The following is a 24,415-nucleotide window of genomic DNA, read 5'->3' on the forward strand; positions in this document are numbered from 1 at the left end:
TCGGGATCCCTCGTTAACACTCCCTCACATCTCCCCTCCAGAGAGCCACCCCGCAGAGTCGGGGGATTTTCAGAGGCAATTCCTGTTAAAGAGCCGATTAAGTTGGGCCAGTGGCCTCTTAATTAGACTTGTTAACACCACCAGGACTGCAGGGGGTAGGGATCCCCCCCCACCCCCCGCCCCATGCCGCCAGCTGCCCCCTTCCCTCCTTTATAGACCCCTCCCCAGTTCTGCTTTTCTCTGTGCTGAAACATCTGTCCCTGTTTGCTACCTCGGTCACCCTCCCTGTGCCGGGGATCTCTCTGTGTCTCCAGCTCTCTCCCCCGCTGCCTGTCTCTGTCTCGCCCCTCTCTGAGCCTCTCTGTCCCCGTCAAAGGAGAGGGAAGCAGGAAACCCAGCCAGCCCTGACCACTCGTCTGTGGGGCCTGGGACCAGCCGAACAGAGGATGAACAGGCGGAAGGGTGGTGGCCGGGGGGCCTTGGAGGCCACAGCTGTGAGGCTGGACCAGAGACTGACTGGGGGCCTCCCTCTGACCAGAGGCCCAGTGTCCACGGCTCAAGCCATAGAGCCCCCCCCAGTCCACCAGCCCTAGCCACTGAGCCCCCCTCCAGCCTCCCTTCCAAAAACCTTGAGCTTCCAGGAAACACGCCAAGCCCCTCTCTCTGCACACACACACACACACACACACACACACCCCCCGCCCCAGCAGAGACTCTGCATCCAGCGGCCTGAGGAGGAGGCTGAAAACTGACCATCGTGGAGGGGGCGTGGCCATCACAGTCCCAGCAGCAACACATCAACACTGACCAACAGCAGCTCAGAACTAACATGGCCCCGGTATGGCCCTTTAATACTGGGGGGCAGGTACAGCCGCAAGATGAGGAAACCAACCCAACAGCACAATGAATGTAATGGCAGTGGGGTAACACGTGGGGAACCCTGTCTGCCTCACAAAGGAAATGGAAACACAACCTGACAACAGTGACAAACCAACCATGTAAGGGCAGGGCAGGAATGAAAAAATGACAACACAATGACAGATGACAACTACAGGCCACAATGCAGAGGCAGAGGGGGTAATGTGACATGACAATCACACAGTGTCACAACTGCTACAATTAACACAGCAATGGCAATACACACAGCCATGCAACAGCTCCAAAGATGGCAGTGATTTAATCCTTTGTCTCTGGACAGCTTTCCTCCCGCCCCGTGGTTGCCCCTACTGATGTGCTGTCCATTTCAGAAATTAAATCAAGCAGCAGGGGGAGGATGGGCTTCTTGGCCCTGACGCGGTGACAAATGCTCCAAAGGAATCAGCTGTGAAAAGGTTGTTAGAAGCCAGGATAAGAGACAGAGACAGGATGAGGTCATGGACATGGAGAACACACAGGGATAGAGCTGACGGCTCCCTCACACCTGTGCACATGGGCTCACATGGGGACCACATGCTGGAAACAGTCCCCCCAAGCGTCCTAAGCAACTTCACATCACCATACACATAGGATGAAGACAGTCACCACAAAGAAGAAAAAGCACACACAGGACAACCATCCACAAGGTCACAGCTACGCAGGGACACTGTGCCACTTCAGGGACAGTAACACCTGATAAAAGGCCACATGCATGCACAGGAAGGGCGCTGTCACCCAGAGGCACAGTTACACATGGGGACATGGTCTCACACACAGAGAGACAGTTTAACAGGGACACGAACACACGAAGAGACAGAAACAGAGAAACTAACAAACTATCACACATGGGGTACAGTCTAAACCACAAGGACACAACCCCACAAAGGCCACGGTCACACATCAACTATGTCACACACAGGGCACAGCCCACAAGGATATAACTACACAGAGAAACGCACCCAAACAGGGACACAGTCTCACTCACACAAGCACACAGTCTAACGCACAAGGACAGTCTCACACTCTCAGAGATGCAGCCTATGCCCACACACAGGGCAGGGGCGAGGCCAACGGGAAAGACCACTGGCGGGCCTAGGCTGGTCCAGTCAGCACAGGAGCCCCAGGCAGGCCGACTGCAGGTGGGGGTCGATGGGCTGGCCCGGTGGTCCCTTCAGTCCCTGCCCACTGCGGAGCAGCCCTGGGGCAGGCCAGGCTCTCTCTGGGCCTCAGTGCTGGGCTCACGAGGAAGAGACCACAGGAGCCTCGACCTACTGCCCTCCTTGAACCCACAGCCTTGAGGGTCATGGAGCTCAGCCATTAGGGTCTGCTCTGCGCCTGGGCCCCAGAGATGCCCCCACCTTCTCTGCCTCTACCTGAGCCAACTGAGGTGGGGGGCAGGACACAACCAAGGGGGGGAGCTCCCTACACTTGGAGGCTCCCTCGTTCAAGGAGTCTCGAGGTCAGACCTCGTACTGACGTGGCTGTCTGAGGTGCTGCCTCAGATGCAGAAGGGCCAGTGGCAACGTTTCCCAGCAGGGGTGCAGCTCCTTGCCCCGTGGTCTGTGAGGACGACTCAGCACTCACTGGACAAGTTGTGGGGGAGGTGCAGGAGGCTGCCAATGGCGCAGCCTGAGCGATCCCTGCCCCCTCCAGCCAGCCCGGCTCACTGACCGGGCCCCTTCCCTGATGTGCCAGTCCTCTCCCACTTGTCACCCTGCCCATCCCCACACCTTGTCCTCAGTCTACCATCTCTGTCCCTGTATTCCTTCTGGGATAAGGGGAAATATTCTTACCCACCGTCTCTCTCAGTGCCTCCCACTGCACCCCCATAAATCCGAGGGGACCCCATTTCACCAGGTACTGTACAGGGCCCTGCCCCTAGCTGCCCCCAACTCCCATCCCACCTGCCTGTACCCTGTATCAGTGCTAGTGGGCAGAGGGACAGATCATCTCAAGTCAGAGATACCATCAGCATGAGACCACCCAGGAGTGACTGGGGGACTGTGTTTATGGGACGACATCAGTGGGTCACCCCGTATATCAGTGTCATATGACTCATATTCATGTGTGACGATGCCAGCCTATGGCAGTATGTGGCTCTTGGGTGGGTGCGTACAGCTATGCCGGGGAGGGTTCACGCTCAGTTCCCAGAGGGGGTCAGCAGGGAGCTCCCCCGCCCAGCACTCACCCTGTGGACTGTGTCTCTGGGCGTAGACCACGGCAGCGGCAGCAGCAAGCACGGCACAGCAGGCCCATGGGACAGGAGCAGCCATCTGTTGGGAAAGAGTGGGCGGCGGGGAAAAGGGGCAGCATCAGCCCAGGCAGGAGCCTCCTGGGGAGCCCCCCCTCCTCTCAGGCAAGACTGGGAAATCTCAGCCCTAGGGCCAGGGCACCTTGACCCCAAATGCCCTTCTTAATGGGGCTCAGGATCCTCTTCAAGCAACAGAAAACATTATTGGCATCTGTAGACAGAGGTCTGCTAAGATGGTAGAAGGCAACCTACAATGGTTTGCTGTTCAGTACAGCCGCTGGAGGCAGGATGGGTTACAGATCACTGGCAATGCTAGGGCCATTTTTCTAGGAAAAAAATAACTTCACTGGTAAGGTTAGCTAATTAGCTATAAACATCACAAACTGAAAGGGTGATGTTCTAACTTAATTGGAGGTCTATACTTCTCCAAATTGCCTTGAATGAAAGGCCCCCTGCCACGCTCCTGGGGAGACAGCCCCTCGGATCTGCCCCTGCCATGTTCCCCCAACCCACCCCCATCCCCGGGTGAGCCTTGCCCCACTGGGCTCTGGGAAGTTCAGAGCAGCAGGGTACCAGGGCAGTGGTACATTGTGACCAGGTCAGATGTGGCTTTTGCTTTAGTGGACACTTAATGATCATGAGAAGCATGAGGGATTTTCCCTGTCAGGGACCACAGCCCGTCCTTCAGCCCAGGAGCCTGGGAGCCCCAGCCCAGCAGATACACATCAGTGTCTACACACTCCCATGTGGGTACACAAAGCACACTCAGGACATGTTCCCAGAAGCCAGGATGGATCCAGTGGCCCCCCTACCTGCTTCCTGGGATGGGTCCGGCTGCCCTCACCCCACTCCACCCCAGCACATGCCCATACCTGAGGGCAGGGAAATAACTATTTCCTGCAGGAAAGGTTCCAAACCTGACTCTCCTGCCCCAGTCTGAGGAGAGAGGGGGACTGTCAACAAGACAGAAGCAGAGATCCAGAGAGGGACACTGCCAGACACTCAACCACGGCCACTACCAGAGGTACAGCCAGACACACAGCAAAGACACTAGCCAGAGACACTGCCCAAAACAAGAGACAGAGCCCCAGAGAAAGAGCCCACACACAGACTGGAGAGACTGTGCCGGGCACGATCAGACAAAGCCAGAGAAACAGGTAGATAAACCGGATAACCAGCCAGAGACACGGCCAGAGAACAGCAAACACACAACCAAAGGACCCACAAGAAACCCTGTGAAAGACTCGGCCAGACGCAGGCAGACATATCAGAGAAAGAGTAAGCAGCACAGGCAGAGAAACCATCAGCAACATAGCCGGAGAGCCAGAGACACTGTCAGAAACCATGCCAGAGAAACGGCCTGACACACAGGCAGAGAAATACCAGGGGAACTGATAGACACAAACAGGCATACACCCAGGAAAACTGCCAGTGAGAGAGCCAGAGACACAGCCAGATGCTCAGTCAGGAAGTATCCATACCACTCAAAACACTGCCAGGGACATGCAGACACACAGTCGGACACACTGCCAGAGAAACAGCCAGAGACACTGCAGACAGAGCTACAGCAGGGGAGACAAGTGTGGCTGTCAGCCTGGAGCGGCGGGTAGGGGAGCCGGAGAGAATCTGACTTCCAGGGCCTCCTCTATGGGAAGGGCTCCTGCCTACCCACTGCTACACTCGCCCCTCACCAGGCGAGCCCTCCCCTCTGCACCGAGTGCTCCTCCAGCTACAGCCCCAGGAGCTCCGGCTGCCCCTCCCTGGCACAGCTCATCTCTCTAGGCCCCAACCGGCCTCGGCTACCCCTCCCACATCTGTGACCCCTGAGGCCTTTGCTACCACCTGGCCTGGCTCCTGACCCTCTGCCACTCCCCCATCTTTAGCTACTCCTCGGGCCTAGGAGGGTAAGACAATGGCCAAAGTCACAGTCAGCAAGTGGTGGGGCGAAGAAAGGAACCCAGGATGAACCAGCGCTAAACTCAGAGCAACCGAACCCAGGATGAACAAGCGCTAAACTCAGAGCAACCGAACCCAGGATGAACCAGCGCTAAACTCAGAGCAACCGAACCCAGGATGAACCAGCGCTAAACTCAGAGCAACCGAACCCAGGATGAACCAGCGCTAAACTCAGAGCAACCGAACCCAGGATGAACCAGCGCTAAACTCAGAGCAACCGAACCCAGGATGAACCAGCGCTAAACTCAGAGCAACCGAACCCAGGATGAACCAGCGCTAAACTCAGAGCAACCGAACCCAGGATGAACCAGCGCTAAACTCAGAGCAACCGAACCCAGGATGAACCAGTGCTAAATTCAGAGCTGGGGCTGGAGAAAGAGAGATATGAGGCTGGAGGCCTACCTGGTCCCCACCTCAACCCCTGCAGGGTGCCCTCAGACCCTCCCCGACCATCTCTGCCGTCCTCCCGTGCCTTTTCCTCATAGCCAGGAAGATACTCCACCTCAGAGCCAGCCCACTGCCCACCACACGGGAAAGGAACCAGGGCATCAGGAGGCAGACGGGCAGGCAGAGTGGACAGAGGTTAGATCACAGAATGGGAGTAGAGGGACAGGGTGGTCCTCTGCTCCCTGCTCCTTCCTGGTCCCAGTTGGGAGGGCCGTGCGGGTGAGGAGATGGCCTGGCACGAGTGTAAGGCATATAAGCAAACACACACACACACACACACACACACCCAGGTCCCCACAGGGGGAGGGGTGGCTTCTTCATCAAAGTCGCCTCCATCAGCCCGATGAGTTACTGTAAGGGCCGGGCCCTGGGCCAACGGGGCTGCAGCCATGGGAGACGGGCGCTGCTGAGAGCAAGCGCTGCAGAGAGGGGGGATGGGGTACCACGACAGATGCTGCACGGTTGGGGACACCCAGAAAAGGGAGAGACCCAGGGAGGGGGGAACAGAGAGGCAAGGAGAGAGGGAAAGCAGTGAGCGGAGACCCTGAGGGACAAGAAAAGACCAAGACAGGGAGAAACGGAAGAAGAGGCACAGGAAGAGAGACAGGGAGCATAGGAGATGGGCAGAGATTCAAGGACAGAGGGAGAGACAGGCCCAGAGAGAGTGACAGAGACCCCGGCAGGGTCTCTGTGCCCACCAAGAGCATCTCTCCAAGCCCACCCACCTCCTGCAGTGTGAGGAGAGGATGCCGTCAGTGCAGCAGCGCTGGCTGATCCGAGACAAGAGCAGGGCTTCCTGAGGGCTGGAGGGCTTCTGCCTATGAATCCAGGAGCCCAGCCCCCAGGGCATAAGGGTGGACAAAACCCCCATCCCACCCCACCTGCAGGTCCAGGGGGCCCCAGGCCAATTTCACTTCCCTCTTCCCTCCGAGTCCCCGCTGGACCCATTCCCAGGTAGGGAAGCTGAGGCCAGAGGCATCCAAGACACCTCTGCCCTACCCTAGCTCACCTCAGGCCACCCATCCCAGGGCAAAGAGCATCTTTCCCAGGAATTTTCCAAGTCCACACCCCATGGCTCTGGGATAGATCTGGAGCATAAATCCCATAAAGCCCCAGATGAGGGCTATGCAAACTGGCCCAGGCTCCCTGCAGACCCTTCCAGAGGCCTAGCCTGGCCACCAGCCCCAGCCCCAGAAATGAGGAGGGAACAGAGGGCACCCCGCTAGCAAGTGCCCAGCAGCCCAAACCCCTTGTAAGCAGAAGCCCAGCACCTCTCCTGACACAGAACCCCACAGTGTTGCCACACACATACACACACACACACAGGTGACACATCAAGAGACAACCCTGGGCCCCCAACTTACTGTCACTGTTCCACCATGACACAAAGACATTACACACTGATAACAACACCCAGTGAAAATGACACAGTTGCACAGTTGACAATGACACACAGGGATATTGACAGTCACCACAGTGACAATGATGCAGTGAGTGACACACAATGACATCAACAAACAAGGCAATGACACCTATTGACACTGACACAGTCACAATGACAGTAACCTCAGAATCAAAGATGCAATGAGACTGACAGTCACATAGGCTAACAATGACAGTGACATCCACAGTGACACAGGGATGTTGACAGACTCAGTAAGATGGACAGTCACACAGAGTAACACCAGCCCTCAGTAATGCTGACACCACGGAGGCTGACAGTCGCCAGCAGGGACACTGACACAGTGATACGTTCCAGATCAAGGACCTCAACTACCCAGTTTCTGGCTTAGGATCCAGGGCCCAAGACCCCTCTTGTCAGCCCTGGTAGGAGCTCAGGTGCCCTGCACCTCAGCCCTCAGCCCCTGCCCAGCTGAAGGCAAAACCTAAGAAAGGGAAGTGTGAGTCTGGAAAAGCCTCTATTTACCCCTGCAGAAACAAGGCAGTTTAACTTATTCAACCCAACCCTGGGGAACCCCTGCCACATCCAGGATGGGACTGGGGGTTCTGGGCACCACTGCCTGGGGCCCAGCTCTGACTGCGTGTGTGTCGACGTGCAATAGCGCGTTCTGAGCTTCGGGCTTCAGGGTGCTGGTTGGTGTGGGTGTGTTGAGGGCCAGGTAGGTTCAATCTGGCCTGGACAATGAATGAACGGGGAGGCCCCACGTGGTACCTCCGAGAAACTGAGATCCAGTGAAGGTCACTGGCCTGGACCCCACCCCCCTCGGCCTGGGGCTGGTGTGAGGCCAGAAGCATCCCTCTGATGGAGGGCATCTGGCCCACAGCAGGGGCCAAGGTGACATCTCCATAGCTTCCAGTCTCCCTTGGCAACCCCAGACTCCAGGGTCCCCCAGGGTAAGGGAAAAGGCACTCAGTGTTGGGGCCTCATCCCCTTCTTCTCTCCCTACCACAGCCCTAGAAGATGCATCCTGGGAATGAGGCAAGAACCCAGGGCAGGACGACCCGCTGATTCAAAGGTCTAGGAAACTCTAGGGGCCTCAGACCTGCAGAGGAATTAGGGTGGAGGAAGAGAGACACCTACACTTGGAGACAGAGAGGGAAAATGAGAGACAGAGCAGGGGCAGAGACAGGGACAAGGACATGGTGGGCAGGGAGTAACAGCGCTGGCTGCGGGGGAGGCTGGGAGAGACAGTCTGCGCGAGCGGGAAGCTCCAGGATGGGGAGGAGGGGCTGAGGCCAGGAGGCCCCCAGATCCCACCAGGCCTAGGCAGCCTGGACAGCGTGGGCGGTGGGGGGGGGGGCAGAGGCCTGAGCGGTCCAGAGGCTGGGGGTGGGGCGGAGGCCAAGGAGGGAGGCCTGGCCCCTGGCAGCTGGCCCGGCAGGCCCCCCATGGGGGAGGGGGCGGGCCTGGGTCAGGGGCCAGCTCCTGGGCTGGGGCCGGCTGGCCATGGGGCAGGCTCCTACTCCCCGCGGTGTCTTCCCCTGTCTCTTTCTCCTTTCTCTCTGAATCCAGACCTGGCCCTCCTCTCAGCTCTCAGTGCCCCCACCCTAAGTGGCACAGGACCCAGAAGCCATGCCTGGGTTTAGGACTCAAGCCATATCTCCTCCTGGGCTACCCATCCCCACCCGCTCCGGGAGCAAGCCCCCGTGCTCAGGGGAAAGGGCCCCACCCAAACATATGCCCCCTCCTCCCCCGCAGAAGGGGGCAGGAGAAGCTGAGCACCAGTGGGAGGGGGGCCAGGAGGGAGGCAGGGGGAGCGGTCCCCCAGCTCCAGCCTCTGGCTGAGGCTGTGGAAAAGGAGGCGGCCCAATGTGAGTGAGTTGGGGGGGGGGTGGGTATCCGCACCTGCTGTTGTGACCTCCACAGCCGGAGATGGGGGCCTGGGGGGGGGGACAAGATTCCGATGGATTTTGGCAGCAGCCTGAACTCTGAGCGCTCAAACCCCCCACCCCCCAGCCTCTTGCACCGTGGGGACCCTGAGATCAGCATGTGCGTGCCCTGCTGCACGTGTGTGCGGGCGTGTTGCGGGCCTCCCATGACGGGCCTGGCTGGGCAGCCGGGAGGTGTCCTGGGGAGATGGGAGTCTGAATCCCACCAGCCGTGCGCACGTGTGGAGCCCCACTCGGGGGCCTGCATGCTGCCTGGTGACCTGGGCACCGGCTTGTATATGCTCACATATGCAGGCCTGGACTTAAGCAGCCCTCTCGGTGCAAAAGGTCTGGGCTTTCTCCCTCAAAAGTCATCTGATCCAGCCCCCTGCCTCTCAAATGGGAAGCAGGAAGGGGCAGATAAGTTCATATCCTCCCTTTGGGCACATGGGCTCTGGATAGCTTCACAGCACCTGAGGTACAAGCGCCAAATCCCTCATCCCCTAACCCCAGTCCAGAGTCCCTTCTGGCTTCTAGAAGAATCAGGAGGATCCCTCTATCCAGAAAAGGCCCACACACCAGTCGGGTTAAGTCCAGGGGGAGTGGGGGCTTGGGGGCTGGCCTTCTTGGAGGGACAGACGCTGCAGCAGGAGGTTAGACAGCTGGAAGAACTCCATGAAAGGCGGGGGATGGGCAGAGCAACAGGGTTGACTGAGACCTCCCTCCGCCAACAGGGGAGCGGGCTCTCAGCAGATGAGGCAGGGGCAGGAAGGAGGCTTTAGAGCCCTCCATGGAGACACAATGATGGACAGAATAGCTTTCCACACTTGGGGGCTGGGACAAAGACCTACTTGCCTCAGCATCTCCCACTACACCCCACCCCTGGCCCCATCACTGCTATGGTGCAGACACACCCTCGAATATATACACAGAGGTTGATGCTTGCAAGCTTGTGTGTGCACGCGTGCACACGCACACACACACACACACACAAAGGGGGGTGGGGGTGGGCAGTGCATGTGAAGCATTGATGTGTAACGAAAAGAACTGAAGACAGTCTTTCCGACAGAGCCAGAGGTGAGCAGGGGAACAGAAACGTCAACTGTCTTCACGTGTGCTGTTCTCCCTGCCCCCCAACACGCACGCACACTGCACACACTACTTCTGAGGAAGCTTCTGGTCTGCTGGGCAAAAGCAAGCCATCCTTCCTCCCCCTTCCTCCCCTCCGCACAGTGGGGAAGCCAGAGCAATCTGTTCCTGATGGGTAAACACAGGCATGAGTATGCGCGCACACATGCTCACACACACACCAGTGATTCAGGGGTACGTGACACCCAGTGCTCACTTCACCCCAAGATGGGACGCACACTCGGGCTCTCACTACCACTGGCAGAACTTCCCAAAGTCCCCCACCTCCACCACACACAGCCAGAGCTTCACAGACACACCCAGGCAGCCTCTCGCTGCCACAGGCACTTGGAGTCTCCCATCACAGCCACTCATCACGGCCTCCCACGTGGACACCCGCTGCCACAGCCTCACACACGCTGGTATGCGCGCACACACGAATCACAGCCACAGTCACACACAACAGACTCTCTCACACGCACTCAATCAAAACAGTCCTGGTCTCACATATGGATACCAGCACCCACTCAGAACACTCACCCTTCCACACAGATAACAGATCACCCCCAGAAACGCAGAGCCCCGCCCCCTCCCCCCACCCTCCCCGGCACCCTCAGCCCTCACACCCCCACGCTCGGCAGTAGGAAATAGATACATACTCCATGCTGGGACCTCGGGTTGCCTGGCCTGTGCCTGGGGCAAGAGAGGATAAAGCTCAGGGTGGCCTAAAGCAGGAAGGGAAAGTTCCTGAAAATCAAGGAAACAGACTATTCCTTACTCAGCTCCTTCCTCTCCTGGCCCTGCTTTTGCCAGTATTTGGGAATGAGGGGAGATCCTGGCCAGAGCAGAGGGGTGAGGGAGCCCCCGGGTGAAGAGATGGTGGCACTGGTGGCAGCAGGAGCCAGCAAACCCCAGAAACCAGCCTGCTCCCCAGGGCCCTCCTGCCTCACCTCCTCACCCCCTCTTCTCCAGGATGAGGGGCAGCAGCGGCTCTCAGCCGAGCTACCTGCTGAGTGACCCCAGGCCTCTTCAAAACCTCTCTGTGCCTACAACTGTCTATAGGGCACCTGAATGTCAGGCCTGGCTGCAGGAAGGGAGGCAAGGGGAAGGAGATGAGGCCTCGACCTCAACCCCCAGCCCCTGCCAAAGCCCTGTCATCACTGTCAGACCCCAAAGAGAGATGGGGACAGCACTGGCCAAGCCAGTGCTCCTCTGACAAACCACTGAGGACAAGAATCCTGAAGTGTCCTTGGACCCTGCAGCCCCACCTCCCATCACAAGAGAGGACGCTGTGTCGCTGTCCAGGCAGAAAGGAATCCAGGCTGTGCTGGCAGGGCCCCAACTGGAGAACAATTGGCAATGCTGTTGACATCCTCACCACTTGCCACTCCAGGTGTAGCTTGAGCCCTGATGCCCCATCCTAAAGTGAGCCTGAGAGGGCTCCATGGAAGCCAGGCGGGGGAGCAAACACCGGGCAGCAGAACCTAAGGAAACCAGGCAGGGCAACCCCATAAAGCCAGGTGATGGGGACTCAGGAAAAGCAGGCCGTGGGGACAAAAGAAATCAGGCAGCAAGGTCTGCGGAAACTAGGCGACAGGGCCCAAAAGAACGTAGGCTGTGGGAGCCAAATGAAGCCAGGCCGCGGGGACTGAAGTTAGCTAGGAGGTGGGGACACATGAAGCCAGGCGAGAGGCCCACAGGATGGGAGAAAAGAAAGCTCTCAGGAGCTCATGCCCTCTGTCTAGATGTCCCCCACACCCTGCGCCTCTCTCTCAGTAGCCCCCTTCCCACCCAGGTGCTGGTCCCCTCCCCCAGGCCAAAGCACACAGCCAGAACCCCCTCCTCGCTCAGAGGCCTGGTCCAGTTGCAGCCACTGGGCCCCGGCCCCATCCCTGGGACCTCAGGAAGTCCCAGCCCCTCCCACCGGCTGCAGAGGAGGGGGGCTGAGGGGGGGGAGAAAGAGAAGAGAAGAGAGACAGCTTGGCAGAGGGAGGGCCGAGCAGCCGCGGGGGGCGGGGGCCGAGAAAGGAGCGGGAAGCGGCGAGGCGGGCTGGCGGGCTGGCGGGCGGCGCGGGCGGGGGCGTCTCTGCCGCGGCAGCGGGGGTGACAAGTTCTCCGGCCCTGCGGCTGCGCGGCCACTGACCTGGGTCCCCGTGCAGGCGCCCAGTCGGTGCCTCCGGCGCTCCGTGGGTGCGCCCGGCCGCCCGCGGGCATCGGGCCCCGGGGGTTCGGGGCTGGGGCCCGGGCGGCCTGGGGGGCAGGCGTGTCCCCCCCCCCGCCCACCCCCATCCCCACCCCCGAGAGTCCCGGCGGGCGGGCGGGCGAGGCGGCGAGCGGGCCGGGAGGAGGGGAGGAAGGAGCGCGCGGCGAGCGAGCGAGCCGAGCTAGCGGAGGGAGCGAGTGAGGGACGGCAGGCAGTGAGGTCATCCTTTGAATCTAATTGTCTGAGTCAGGAGGAGATGTGGCACTCGATGCAGGGGGAGGGGAGGGGGAAGGGACCCTCCCGGCTCCGGGCCGGGGCCCGTCCTCACACCCAGGGCCGGCCGCGGCCTCCCTTCCCCCGCCCAGGGCCAAGTTGTCTCGGGCCAATTGGGACAAACCCCTGCCGGTCTCACTCAGGGCTGACCTCTGCTGCCATGGGGGCTCCAACTCACATCACCCCCAGAGAGCGGCCACCTTTCTATTCTCTGGGGGTGATGGGGACCCCCTCCCGGCCCAGGTTGCCCTCCCGCATGTCTGAGGGTAATGGGAAGCCCCCATCCCACCCCCAGGTCGTATTTCTGCCCTGTGAGGAGAAAGGGGGAACCTCCACCAGCCTTCCAAGGGACCTTCGTGCACTCTAGAAACGTAGAGTCCCCAACTCTACTCCCCAGGTGACTTCTTGCACTGGGAATTTGGGGGAATCTGGACATTGAACCAAAGCTCCCCTTCTTGCCTCCTGAGGACGACACTGCAATGCCTCCCAGTCCTGCACTTTGGGGGGCATGAGGACCCCCAACGGAGCCCAGGGTATCTACTCTGCATGCCCAACCTTTCAGGAGGGGCAGGAGCCAGGCCAGAACCCCAAGGTCCCCAGAGGCTGCTCAGGGGAGCAAGCCACTCAAGTGGTGGGAGGGCAAGACGACAGTTGGGCCCTGGGCCTGTCAGATGTGCACGCACAAGCACATGCACGGATGTGTACACACGCATGCGGGGAGACCAGGCGGCTGGGGACACTCACACCGAGGGCCACACACCCCTCCCCTCGCCCCCATGGGGGAGGGGTGATAAATATTTAAGCGGCTTTTAGCTCTGAAGGGGCTGAAGCTGGGGGAGGGAGGGGGATCCACAATGCCTGATTAATGGGGTTACCGGCTTGGATCAATCCATCTGCCCGCCGCTCCCTCTTCCCTCCTCCCTCCTCCCTCCTCCTCCCTCCTCCTCCCTCCCTCCGCCTAATGCGCTTTATCAGGAGACGCTTTTCTGACTTGGCAGCGTCGGGTGTTTTAAATAGACCCATTTAGAGCAGGGGTTGGGGGAGAAAGGAGGGGGGGAAGGGAGACAGAGATTGAGACAGGCTGGGAGACAGAGACGAATCAGGAGAGAGAGACAAGCCCCGGAAGAGAGAGACTGGGAGCAGAGAGACAGAAGGAGATACTGAGACACGGAAATAAGAGGCTGAGGATGACACTCCCATGGAGGCTGAATGGGGCCGGGGGTCGGGGGGTGATGGGGAGGCCGAGGGGAAGCCGGGGGGCTGAAGAGCAGAAACAAACAAACAAACAAACAAAAGAGACAGACAGAGAGAGAGGAAAGGAGTCACCGACGGCGAGAAGAAACCCAGAGAGAGGTTCTCTGCAAGGGCTGAGTGCTAGCCTGGGAGACAGCAGATATCTTTTATTTCCAAAAACAGTTTTTCATCCACTTTGTTAAATTAGAAAGCTGTCTTTAAAGTGGTGCTGGAGGTGCTGCTGCGGGAGGGTGGACAGAACTGCCAAGTCCTCCCTCTCGGCCTCCTCGTCTGCCCCCACAGAAGCTGCCTCAGCCCTAGCCCCCAGGGGTATTCTCCAGCTCCCCTGCCTCTGTGATCCTCTGGGATCCCCAGGGACAGGGTCAGGGCGTCTGAGCTACTGTTCATTGGCAGAAAGTCCTTCCTGCTGTCTGGCCTCAGTCCCTCCTGCTGCAGGGAGCCCATTCTCTTGCCTGACCACTAGCCTTCTCTTCTCTGATCCCAGTTCCAGCTCCCTAAGACGTCCCCAATCGGGGGGAGGATTATGGCCCTCACAGCTGAGCAGCTCACTTTCCCAACCGGCCATCACACTCCTTCCAGGTGTGCCCCCTATTATTGGGTAAATCTGAACTTCTGTCAGATACCCCACTCCAAGTCCCTAGGTCCTCTGGGAACAGTGAGACAGAAGCTTAACTCTCTCCAGCCTTCTGGAGCCTCCCTTCCTCCTCTTCAGAACCCCAGCTCCATTTTGTCCCTTTTATGGCCATGTTGTCAGCCTGGATACCACCCCCTGCACCCTCAATAACACCCCATTCCTAGTTCCGAAGGGTCAGCCCCACCCCCCACCTCCCCAACCCCCCAACCCCCCAACTCCCAGGCCGGGAAAATGGCCAGTCTGTTTGGGAGCTGAGATGAAAAGCCCGGCCGGGCCTTTGTGGGCCTCTGGCGGGTTTCGGACAATAGGCCCTTCCGTTCCGCTCCAGCGCGCCTCGATCCCATGGACACCCCCACCCTGGGGGCTGCCAATCCGGGGGCCTTGCCTGGCCGGAATGAAAGGCGGGGAGAGTCAGGCCCAGCCCCCGAGGCTGGCCTCAGAAGATTTTGGACTTTCTGACCCTCCATCCCATCTCCTCCAAGCCCAGCTGCTCCCTGCTGTCAAGCCAGAGAGATGCTTTGGGGGCAGAGAGGGAGCCTGACGGTGAGACAGAAACATACTCCCACATCCAGATTCAGCTCCCTCAGTGCAGAACCCAGTTTTCTGACCTGGCTTTGCCCTTGCCTGTGTGACTGTGGGTAAGTCTCTTCCCCTTTACAGGCCTGTCATGAGGGCATGAAAAGCCTCAGGAGGAAGGAGGAGGGGAGAGCAGGAAGGGCTCTCAGGCCCTCCTTCACTCACATCCCCAGACCCACAGCCCCAGTGCACCTGCCAGATGCCCTGAAACCGACCTGCCTCCCCTGGGTCCCCAGCACGTACCTCTTCACCGCTGGCCGCACACCGAGCACATCAATGTCCCTCCTCCTCCTCCAGACCAAACTCTTCCTGAGACTTCCAAAACCAAGGAGGAGGGACGATGTGACAAGGCTGGATTCTAGAAGGGCAAAGGGCACAAATCAGAGGCCACAGAAGAGACCTTAGTCCAACTCAGAGCTCATTTCACACTCACAACCCCACTGTGAGAAGGAGAGACTGAGGCAGGCAGCAGGTAAGTGTCTAGAAGAGAAAAAGTTGGGAGTGGTCCAGACTCCCTGCGGCACCCTTTGCAGACCTCAGGTTCTGAACCACAGGGACAAAAAGGAGGCCAGAAGCCAGTGGCCTGACACCACACATAGATACGCACCCAAAGACAATCCAAAATCCCCACACAACCAGTTCACAGACACAAGCACCTCCATGTCACACATATTCTCCCATGCATACTCACACAGAGACACATGGCCCCCAGCAGGGCATAAACACCCAGCATCATACTGTTTTCTCCTCATCACCACTACGATTTATTGAGCATCCGTTATGTGTCAGGAACAGTTAGGCACTTTATATGCATGATCTCATTTAATCTTCATGACTTCTCCGTGAGGTAGGTTCTATTATTATTCCCATTTGACAGCTGAAAAAACTGAGATTCGGGGAGGTTAACTTGCCCAAGACCACACAGTTGATCCGTTCCAGAGCATAGATATGAGGGCAAATCTAGCTCCAAAGCCCTTCTGCTATACCAGTTTGGCTCTGCAGATCTCTCTCCCACCAACACAGTGACTTTCCCAATAGTAACAGGAACAGCTAACACTTGCTCAGCATCCTTGATGAGCCAGATACCATGCTGAGGACTTAACATACAGTTTTTGCAGGTGGGAAAACTGAGGCTCAGAGAACAAAAGCACCTTGCCCAAAGTCACATGACTGGCAGTTGGTAAGAAAGCTGGCTATTCTGAAAGTCACTGTTGCTTCTAGGACTCCACTTACCTAACAGAGCCCTCGACTTCTACAAGACCCCGGAAGATTCTCAGGGTTCAACTGCTCCTCTCCCTGCCAAAACAGGTCCCAGATGTGTCTGCCAAAGGCATGATCAAGTGCCTAAACACATACCCATGAGAAAGGGACTCCATGTCATCCAACTCTGCCCAGAGAGGCAGAGGTACCACCAACCAGGGAGAGATGGCCAGAAACTAAAACAAGGTGTTAGAGACAGGCTGGCTGGTGGTAACAGATACAGACACACCAAGAGATAGGTAGGCCCAAAGACAGGAAGACAGAGACAGACACACGGGACCAAGGAATGACAGAGACAGCGGGAAAAGGAGACAATAGAGGGAGAGGAGGATACAGGCCAACGTGAAAAAACACAGAAGGATAGACACAGACATATAGAACCATCCCACCTTCACAAGAAGAAAACTGAAAACAAACAAGACTCAGGCAGTGTGTGGTACGTGTGTAAGTGTGCATTCGAGTGTGCCTGTGTTGGGGGCATGCAGAGTCTGTATCACTACACACATTACACCAGCTGCTTCCAGAAATTTCATCTGATTAATAATAAATGCCCCGTAATTACAGCCACTCCCCCAGCCCTTCTTCCTGTTTTTTGTCAGCTGCCACCAGGCCAGCCCCCTGTGGACCCCACGGCCCCCTCCATCCTCACCTGCTGCCTTCTACAGGGCTGAGAGGACATGGGCTAGGGAAGGAGGCCAGACCCCCAACCTGAAGGGGAATACCCATTTCTCTATCTTGGATTAATGCCCAATGCCCCCAGGCAAAAGGTCGTTTCCCTTAGGTCTCACTCAGAACTCTCCCCCTTCCCTGGGTATAACCTGTGACCCCTAATGTGGCCTAGAGGCCCAGGTCTGGGGACACAGAGAGGAATGAACTCTGAACTCCCCTTGCCCACTCTTCATCACTCACTGGCTGGAAGAAGTTTCCATTCACAAAGCTTCCCCAGCCTTGGAACCCCACAGGCTCAAAGGAGGAAGGGACGAGGACAGCCCCCCTTTTCCCACCCCATCATTCCAACCCAGGCAGCCCCAGAGTCTCTGCCCACTTGTGTACTCTCACGCTTTGGACACGCCGTGGCTCCGCCTCCATTCCTGAGCCCCCCCAGGTCCACCTCCTTCCAGGCCTCCCACCCTAGCTCTCCAAGGCAGCTCTATCAGAATCAGCTGCGGGTTTGTGCTGATCTGTTTCTAATCGCTGGGGCCTGGTTCACGCTGGCCCCCACCCCCCAATATTGATTCCATTATTTGGAGAGTCATTGACGTCAAGGACCTGGATGGGTGCCAAAACCGCCTTCTTTCAGGGCCTGGGCCAGGGCCCAGCCCCTCATCTCACGATTTCACGGAGGGGCCCAGAAAGGTCAGCTCATGGGCCAGGGTCACGTGACATCTGCCCTCAGAGGCTGGGGGTCTTCTTACCTTTTGGGGCCCACTGTGCAGTTCCTTTCTCCTGGGGGAGAGGGGCTACACAGAGGCATGGGGGTCAGAAGTGAGGTGGGGACCTATAGAATAGGGTGTGGAAGAACCTCATTGGGTCTTGGGCTGCAAGGAAGAGCTCTAGGAGGTAGGGATGGAGGCAGTGGCTCAGAAAAGGCTACTTGGGGAAGATTTTGTTCTTTGCCACACACTATTTTGGAACATCCTGAAGCTGGACTTGAAATGACTATTAGAGTACTATTGACTACTCGATTTTTATGTCTGATATCAGATGTATCTCCAGGCTCTCTGAGAAAGAAATTCTCTGCAGTGCAGGATAACAGTTTACCCTAAATGTTGCCATAATTTGACTAACTGGCACCACTATTTTATAAACCTTTGTTCCATATAAAACAAAGGCTCTGTCTCCTGTGCAACTCTCGCCCATGCTGCCTCAGTTTCCCCACACTCTCCCAGTCTCTCCTGCCTCTGTGCCTATCCGATCAAGATGCAGCCACTGCTACACTGACCCACACCAGCAACTCCTTGGCTCTGGATGGACAGGGTATTTTTAGGATCCGAACCCTGTGTTCTCAGACAGACATTAATAACCAATACAGACAGTCCGTGGTGCCCACAGCAGCTAAACAAACTCGGAACCTAGCCTCAAAGGCTCAGACATGGGGTCCACTGCCTTAGCTATAGTCCAAGTAACCCAGACCTAGAGAGAGCAAGGGACATGACATGCTCACAACCACGTGGGGAGAAAAGGACTTTCCCATCTTCTGAAAAATCCTGAAGCTGGGGAGAGGACAGAGGTGACCTCTGACCTCTGCCACAGAAGCAGAGTCATTGCCCTGCCCCAGTCTCACCTAGTCCAGACCTTTTCAAGAAAGAAGCTGCCTATCCTTTGCACTCCTTCCCTGAAGGCAGGGAAGTCCTTCTTTTAGTCTAGCTGCAAATCACTCAGGGGTCCTTTGAGCCAAACAGGGTTATACAACAGAGGCTGTTGGGTCTCGAGCCACAAACCCCAGAGAGTCCCCTCTCCCCATGGTCTGTCCCACTCAGTGTTCATTCCTCAACATTTCTTGAGCACCTAATCCCCGCCAGGTACTGTGCCAGGAGTTAGGGACATGGTCCTGCCCACCAACAGCACTCAGTCTGGCTAGAGAGAAAAAGATGTATTATTTACTCATCAATGCCCTCCCACTGTGTACCTGGTCTGTGCCAGGGGCAGGGTGGGTGGGTGGTAAGCAAAGCAGACCCCAGTCCCTAGGTCCCAGAGTTCACAGGCAATTACTATGCAGCCTTGGTGAGTACTGTGAAGAGGAAGTACAGGTAATATATTGTGGGGCATGCTGACTTCTTTCAGGACTGAGGATGCTTCAGTCCATTCCTAAACCCCAGGACGGGCCCTTGGACTGCCCAGAAGTCACCACCATAGTCTAACTTCAGTTCCTTTCACTGTAGCTCCAGCCCCAGCTTCTGGGAGCTGGTTCCCCGCAGCAGCAGGGTCTAACTCTTCCCCACATCTGCCCCAGCTCTTCCTCCCACTCCTTGGCTCTGGTGACCCCCAACCCAGCATGCTCTGTGCTTTGGGGGCTCTCTTTGCCCTCTGCAGAGGTAAAGGGGGGTGACGACCTCAGGGCTCTCAGCCCACAGGGACCACTAGGCTCCCCAGCCCCTCCCCACAGGAAGCCAGGAGCCGGGGTGGGAGTGGTCACCCTGGGCCACAGGAGTTTACACAGCTGAGGTCTCCACCACTCCCCACAACCCCACAGCGGGTCTGGAGGAGGGGTCAGCTCTCTCTTCTCAACCTCCTTGTTCTCTGGGACGCCCCCCCCTCCCAACCAGGCACACAGGATTCCCCCCCCAACCCACCTGCATTTCAAAGAAAATATGCTCCATCTGTTTCCAATTCATTTACACTTCAACTCGCCATGGGAGGGCAGAGCAGGGCACTTCGCCTTCGAGCCCCCCACTCCCATAGGGGGGCTGGAGAGCACGTGTCCCCCTCTGGGACAAGGAGCAGTTACAGCCTAGCCATCTGAGCCTGAGGGCCAGGTCCCTACTTCGTGGGCTCCCAAGGGATGCTCAGGTACCTCAGCAGCCCCGCCCACTGGTCTCCACAGTGGGAAGGTATATAAAGCCCCGGGCAGTGTCTCCAAGGCAGGTGGAGTCCTAAGGTTGGTTGCAACCTGACCCAATTGCCCCCCCTCCCCAGGGCTATTGCTCTTTTGGGAAGAAGCAGAGTGGAGAACGCTGGGCATACCCTGGAGACAGAATAAGGACTCAGGCATTCCAGGAGACACTGTGAGATACAACATAACTTGGTCCAACCACTTTCCAGCCAGGGCAGAGGAGAGAGAAGCGGGTGGGTTCCAGTCTAGTCTTCTCCTCCAGCCACCTTCTCACCACAGATCTGGGGCTACCATCTCCCTTAAAATCAGAGATTCACCATCCTGGAAAGGTCAAAGGAGCCAGAGGTCTACACCTCACCAAGTCAATCTTCACACCTCTCCCATCCTAAGGATGATTGGGTGGGGGAGATGTCTTGGGAGAACATGAATCTCATTTCCCCATACCTGACCCTCTCTATCACAGGAAGGGTACCCAAAACTATTTAAGGGGGATGTGCATGTACATGGGGGAACTCTAAGGGTACATGTCACCCCTGTACCAAAAAAGCCACTCAACCTCCCTGCCATGAGAGCCTAGTCTCCTCTGGAAGAAAAGGCAGAAAAATTTTACTGGGTCAGTGTTTCCCACCACCCTCTCCATCAGCCCACAACCCAAGTAAGAGACGTGACCAAACGTGTATCTCCTCCCCTCCCCACCTTTGGAGAGGACAGATCTTGTTCCTGTCCCCAACTGCCCTGAGACACACCATAAGCATGGGTGTATTTAACTATGAGTTCTAAGTTCCACTGGGAATGTGAACACAATCCTAATGTGGGTTTGAATGTGAGCCCCAGATGGAAGCATAACTGTGTGTCATTCTAAGTGTGAACCCCAGGGCTCCCATGTGAATATGAAAGCCTCAAGGTGCAAGCATGAGTCTGAGTGTGAGCACTAGGGCCCTAGTGTGGGTCTGAGCACAAGCCCCAGGATGGAAGCAAGTTTAATGTAATTGACAGGGATGTCAATCTGAGTGTGAACTCCAAGATGCAAGTATAGGTTTGACTGCGAATGTAGGTCCCAGTGTGCATGTGACTGTAAGCCCCAGGACAGAAGTGTGAGTCTGTGAACCCCAGGATTCCCAAACAAGTCAGTATAGGCATTAGAGACCTAGTGTTAGTCTGAATGTGAGCCCCTGGTCTTCAGGGCTTTCTGAATGTGAGCTACATTTCCCCATGTGAGTCTGAGTGTGAGCACTGGGGTCCCTTTATAAGTCTGGGTCCCTAAGTGATCCCAGGATGGAAGTGAGAATCTTGCATGTTCTAGTGTGAATCTGAGGGTGAACTGATGTGAGCATGAGTATATCAACCCCAGTGTCCTACGTGAGTCCTTGAGTTCAAATGTGGGCCCCAGGTTCTCCATGTGAGTCTGAGTGTGAGCCTCAGAATGTGTGAATCTGAAAAAGCTCCAGGGTCTTAGTGTGAGTCCCAGTGTGAGCCCTAGGACTCCAGTGTATTCTGAGCATGGGCTCTAGGTCTCAATGTTAACCTATGAGCCTCAGGACAGAAATGTGAATCTAAAGTGTGAGCCTAGAGTCCCAGTGTGAGTCTGAGTGTAAACTACAGGACTGAAGTGTATCACTGGATATGACAAGAACATAAGTGTGAATCTGAGTGCAAGTCCATTGTCCTGGTGTAATTTCTTGGTGCGAGTCCATATGAGTTTAAGTGTCCCAGTGTGAAGCTGAGGATGAATTCCAGAGCCCCTAGAAGTCTTGAGTGTGAACTTTAAATTCCTACTTTTCACATAAGGCTCAGGGTCCCAGTTGGAGTATTAACTGTGATGGAGTGTGAACCTTGGCTGCATGTCACCGATCCTGACCAGGAGCCCTAAGAACCAGTCCAGAAGATTTGTGTGGGTTTTGGCAGTGGAGCAGGGATGCGCAGTTTATTGAGACACAGCCCCCTCCACCCTCCAAGCCCCGGCTAGCCCTACAGCCGTAGGAATATCCAATTGTTCAAGTCCCACCACCCCCATACATGCATTGGTACACCATCACACCCAGAGTTAGACACACAAAAATGCACTCAGTGTTTCAGACCCCCTGGACAAACAGCAGTTACAGATGCACAAACACACCCAGCATTTCATACTCCCACCACTTCAGTGACTACAGCCACACGAATACCCTAGCGACACAGACACAAATATACCAAGTATTACAGGCAACACAACTAGTGTTGCAGACACACTCCTACAACAGCATGCAGACACACACCCAGTGTTGCAGACAAGCTGCCAGCCACACAGACACACACAGAGGCTTCTCAAAGAGAGAGACTAGACGGAAAGAGAAAGAAAATCCTGAATTTTCAAGAAGGCGTGAAATAGTCCTACCCGCCTGAAGCTACTGAAGGGGGGAGGGGGTCTAGGGAGCGCAAGAGGAGAGGCTCGGGAGAGGAGAGGCGGCGAGGAGGAGAGCTGTCCGTCTGGTGACCTCCCCGCGGCCCAGCCCCCACGCACGGGGAGATACACTCCTCCGAGCAACACAGGGATACCCAGGCCGGCTCATGTAGAGCCGCACTGTGGGAGACACACACCGGCAGACTCACAAAGAGACGGGGATACACCACAGGCGGACCCACACGGACACACAACACAGGAGCACTTACAAAGAGATACTGGAGGAGACCCACTAAATGGAGATACATCCAGGCGGACTCACGAGAAAACCACAGGCGGGCTCACGCTGACACACACACACACACACACACACAAGCGGATTCACACGGACACACATACACTGGCAGACGCGCAACCGTCCATTCACACCCCTGGGCGCTTTTAAGTCCAGATTTCTGCTGGAGAAAGAAGCCGCCTCTGGGCGCGCGGGGGTCACTGCGAGCCCCCCCCACCCCGCTCCGGAATTTTCCCAGACCCTGCGCGCGCTGCTGAGCGGTGAGGGAGAACAGGGAGGCTAGGGCAGTTGGCCCCTGCCACCTCCCGCCAGCCGATTGTCGCCCTCCCTCCCACCACGCCCAACCCCCGGCGCGCCCGGACGTGGGGGGCAGCTTCTCCTGCGCCCCCGCCCCCGAGTTTACGGGCAAAGTTTCCCGTGAACTTTCCTGTCCCCCTCCCCCCCGGTCTCGGGCCCATGCACGTCCCCTCCCTCTTCCCGCGCGCACGAGGGCCGCGGGTCTGTAGGTCAGCCGGAGGGTTTGAGGGTCCGGCCGCGCGCGGTCCGCGCTGGGTACTCACCGCGCCCTCGGGCCGCCGGGGCTCCGCGCCTCGACCTTCGACCGCTCCCAGCAGGGAGCGAGGCAGGGAGCGCGGAGCTAGCACCGCTGCCAGATCCCGCCGCCGAGCCCCGCGCCGCGCCGGCTGGAGCCGCCGCGTCCGCTGCCGCCGCCGCCGCCCGCTCTGCACCGGCTCCCCGGCGCTCGGCGGCTTTAACCCCCCCATCCTCCTCCCTCCCTCGCGCGCTCCCTCCCTCCTTCCCTCGCCCATGTGACCGCGGGCGCCCGCTCGGCCGCGCGCGCCCTCGCTCCCCTCCCCCTCCCGCCTGGTCTCCCCGCGCCTCCGCGGCCGCGCGCCACGACCCCCTCCCGGCCACGGCCCCCGCGTGCCCCCGCCTTGGCACGCTCCCGCGCCTGGCACGCGCGGCCCGCTCGCGCAGGCACACTCATCCTGCGTAGGCCTGTGAGCCCCCGCTCCCATTCGCCTCGTGCTGGCACGCACCCTACCCCCCGCGGGCACACTCGCCCGCACTGGCACGCTTGGCCCCCTCGCATTCGCCCTCTCTCGGGAACGCCTTCCAGACGGCTGTAGTCCCCGCGCTTCATGTGCAGCCTCGACCGCGGGTCTCAAAAACGCGCGCGCACACACACCCACACCCACTCCGCTGGATCCCCCAGGGCCGCTGGGCGCGCACCCAGTCCCCCGGGTCGCTCATTCACACTCACTCGCTCACTCAGCCTTGGCCAGGTCTCCGCTGCGCACACTCCTGCACGTTCAGGCCCTGACTGCCTCGCACCGACACCCTGGCACACCCCGGGCCAACTCTCGGGGTCCTCCCGCCCGCATCTCCGTGAGAAGAGCGCGAGCCAGAGCCCCCAGGCCCCACTTTGGGCAGGATAGGCCATAGGTCTCCGCGCCTCCCCTATTCCTATCGCCCCCCAACAACGACCCCACCCCACACCCCGCCCAGGCACAGACACTTACACCCCTCGCGCTGAAGGAAGGAGTCTATTTGCTTGCATGACCCAGCATGGACCAGGCTGGGAACCTAGGCCCTCGCCTCCCACCAAGTCTCCGGTGACACGCCACAACTACCCTCTCCTTCTTCACCCACCCCCCCCACCCCTGGACATACGGCCTGAGGAGTGACCGCCAATGGGATGCGGGGCGTAGGGAGGGTGCGCCCTTTATGCCTGGACCTGCAGTGACGGAGCGCGAGTGCCAGAGTTTGGCGCTGGAGGTTCACCCCTAGAGCTTTCCCGTCGCAGCCTGGGCCTCTGAAGGGCGGGTGTGCTCACTTCACTGGCCCCCGCGCCTCCGGTCTGGCTATTACATGGGGGATTAAGGTTAGACAACCTGACTCCTTCTGAGGCCACAGGAGAGCGCAACAGAAAGGGTGAACGCCAGCGGCGGAGAAAGAG

General features: G+C 58.0%; 1 protein-coding gene across 3 annotated transcripts in view; it reads right to left on the reverse strand.

The window, feature by feature from the left end:
- Positions 1-24,148, reverse strand: part of CNTFR (ciliary neurotrophic factor receptor) — a 39,076-nt gene extending 14,928 nt beyond the window's left edge. The window contains exons 1-3 of one of the 3 annotated variants that reach the window (XM_082467608.1): positions 24,130-24,148; positions 15,211-15,325; positions 3,104-3,188 (exon numbers count right to left, since the gene is read on the reverse strand). In XM_082467608.1, coding sequence (XP_082323734.1) covers positions 3,104-3,188 — 85 coding nt within the window. In that variant the 5' untranslated portion in view covers positions 15,211-15,325; positions 24,130-24,148. Of the gene's footprint in view, positions 1-3,103; positions 3,189-15,210; positions 15,326-23,015; positions 23,193-23,978; positions 23,997-24,129 lie in introns of those variants that run through there. The other 2 variants (XM_082467609.1, XM_082467607.1) reach the window with 2 other exon arrangements.
- Positions 24,149-24,415: the final 267 nt, after the last annotated feature.

The sequence above is a fragment of the Balaenoptera physalus genome (genome assembly GCF_965194825.1).
Source record: "Balaenoptera physalus genome assembly, chromosome: 7".
In the NCBI taxonomy this organism is placed as follows: domain Eukaryota; kingdom Metazoa; phylum Chordata; class Mammalia; order Artiodactyla; family Balaenopteridae; genus Balaenoptera; species Balaenoptera physalus.